The sequence below is a fragment of the Aspergillus sydowii genome (genome assembly GCF_001890705.1).
Source record: "Aspergillus sydowii CBS 593.65 unplaced genomic scaffold ASPSYscaffold_34, whole genome shotgun sequence".
Lineage (NCBI taxonomy): Eukaryota > Fungi > Ascomycota > Eurotiomycetes > Eurotiales > Aspergillaceae > Aspergillus > Aspergillus sydowii.
Window position 1 is genome coordinate 25,200 of NW_024467892.1, and position 1,347 is coordinate 26,546.

Here is a 1,347-nt window from a genome sequence, read left to right on the forward strand (position 1 = left end):
TCCTCGTTGCAGTGGTCGCGCTCCGTTGGAGCCGTTCCCATCCGCTCAGTTGAGTTCCAATCGGTCAAAGCCACATGAGTTCGAACCCCACTGACGATTCTGTGACAGGCGCCGAAATCATCACATCTATTACGGGCTTCTTCCCACCGGTTCTGGAAGTGAGTTTCCACGCAGGAGGACAGGTCGGGCATACAATGGAGAAGAGCTCACAGACTATTTAGTTTCTTCGACTACAGTTCATCCTGTCCGACATACCCCAGTTTGCAACCGGGGTGAAGATATTTTACGTATTGCTATGCGTTCTCCATGCCATCAAGGTCGCGACCATCCTCGTCAGTCACCTAACTTATGATCCGGCTGGTTATGGCCTGCCGATTCTCTCCGCCGTGGACTATGTGGTCGTCGCGGCGGGTTACCTGTGCCTGGCCCACCAGACTGTTTACGACTCCCGNTTTCAACGACGCCTTGTTCGTGCGGTTTACAGCATGTTTGGGTTCTGCGGCCTCTTGGCAACCGTCGCAGCGATAGGGGTATTATGTCGTGCCTGGGGTTTGTGCCAAGAGGTAACAAATCCCGCCCCACCCGCTATGTCTGGTTAACATCCTCCTTACAGGTTCAATTGCTTTTGACAATCGCTTTGTCTATTCGCCACGGGTGGAGAGTGCCTCGCTACCCGGAGNTTTGACGCCACAAGAGGATCCCAGCTCTGTCTAGCGAGAGAGCAAGCCGTACACCGCAATCCGCCGATCACCATACGATTGTCTCCGTCTTACAAAAGAGAAGTCGGCCGGGCTGGTCGACATGGATTGACGAGCTACGCATTTGCATATGCAGACGCCCAGTCAATCAGCCATGGGCTGGGGTATGCAGATAAGGAGNGGAGAGAGATTACAATTTTCCGAAGGATCGTGTTATAATCAACGCCCCCAGCGGATAGATTGATAGACACCTGTGATAGAGGAATCAACAAAGTACCCACACAGTGCCTTATGTCGCACGCTGTAGATCCGGCACCACTTGGAACCTCGAACATTCACTCAATGCCAACCCTCACACAGCTGTCCACCGATACGGTTCTACTCTGATCCATCTTGCTTCTGCTCACCAGCATCTGCAGAGTCGACCAGGGGTTCCTTCCAATTCTCCAGGACCCCGATGATGCCTTCTTCGATCNTCTGGTGTGCTTCCTTGTAGTAGGACACGAGGACGTCATATTCCAAGGACCGGCACTCTGCCCGTCGTTTCTCTTCCGAAAGGCTGGCATTGGCGTTCTTGAGTTGCTGGTTTTCTTTGTCGAGGCGCTGACTTTCGGCATTCTTGGCGACGTAGGACTCCCACAAGCGCCGG

The 1,347-nt window shown here is 53.5% G+C and overlaps 1 protein-coding gene across 1 annotated transcript; it reads right to left on the reverse strand.

Moving 5' to 3' along the window:
* Nucleotides 1–793: 793 nt before the first annotated feature.
* On the reverse strand, nucleotides 794–1,101 carry ASPSYDRAFT_52895 (uncharacterized protein). Its single transcript, XM_040848578.1, has one exon. The coding sequence runs from the start codon at nucleotides 1,031–1,033 to the stop codon at nucleotides 815–817; it is 219 nt and encodes a 72-aa protein (XP_040695705.1). The 5' UTR covers nucleotides 1,034–1,101; the 3' UTR covers nucleotides 794–814.
* Nucleotides 1,102–1,347: the final 246 nt, after the last annotated feature.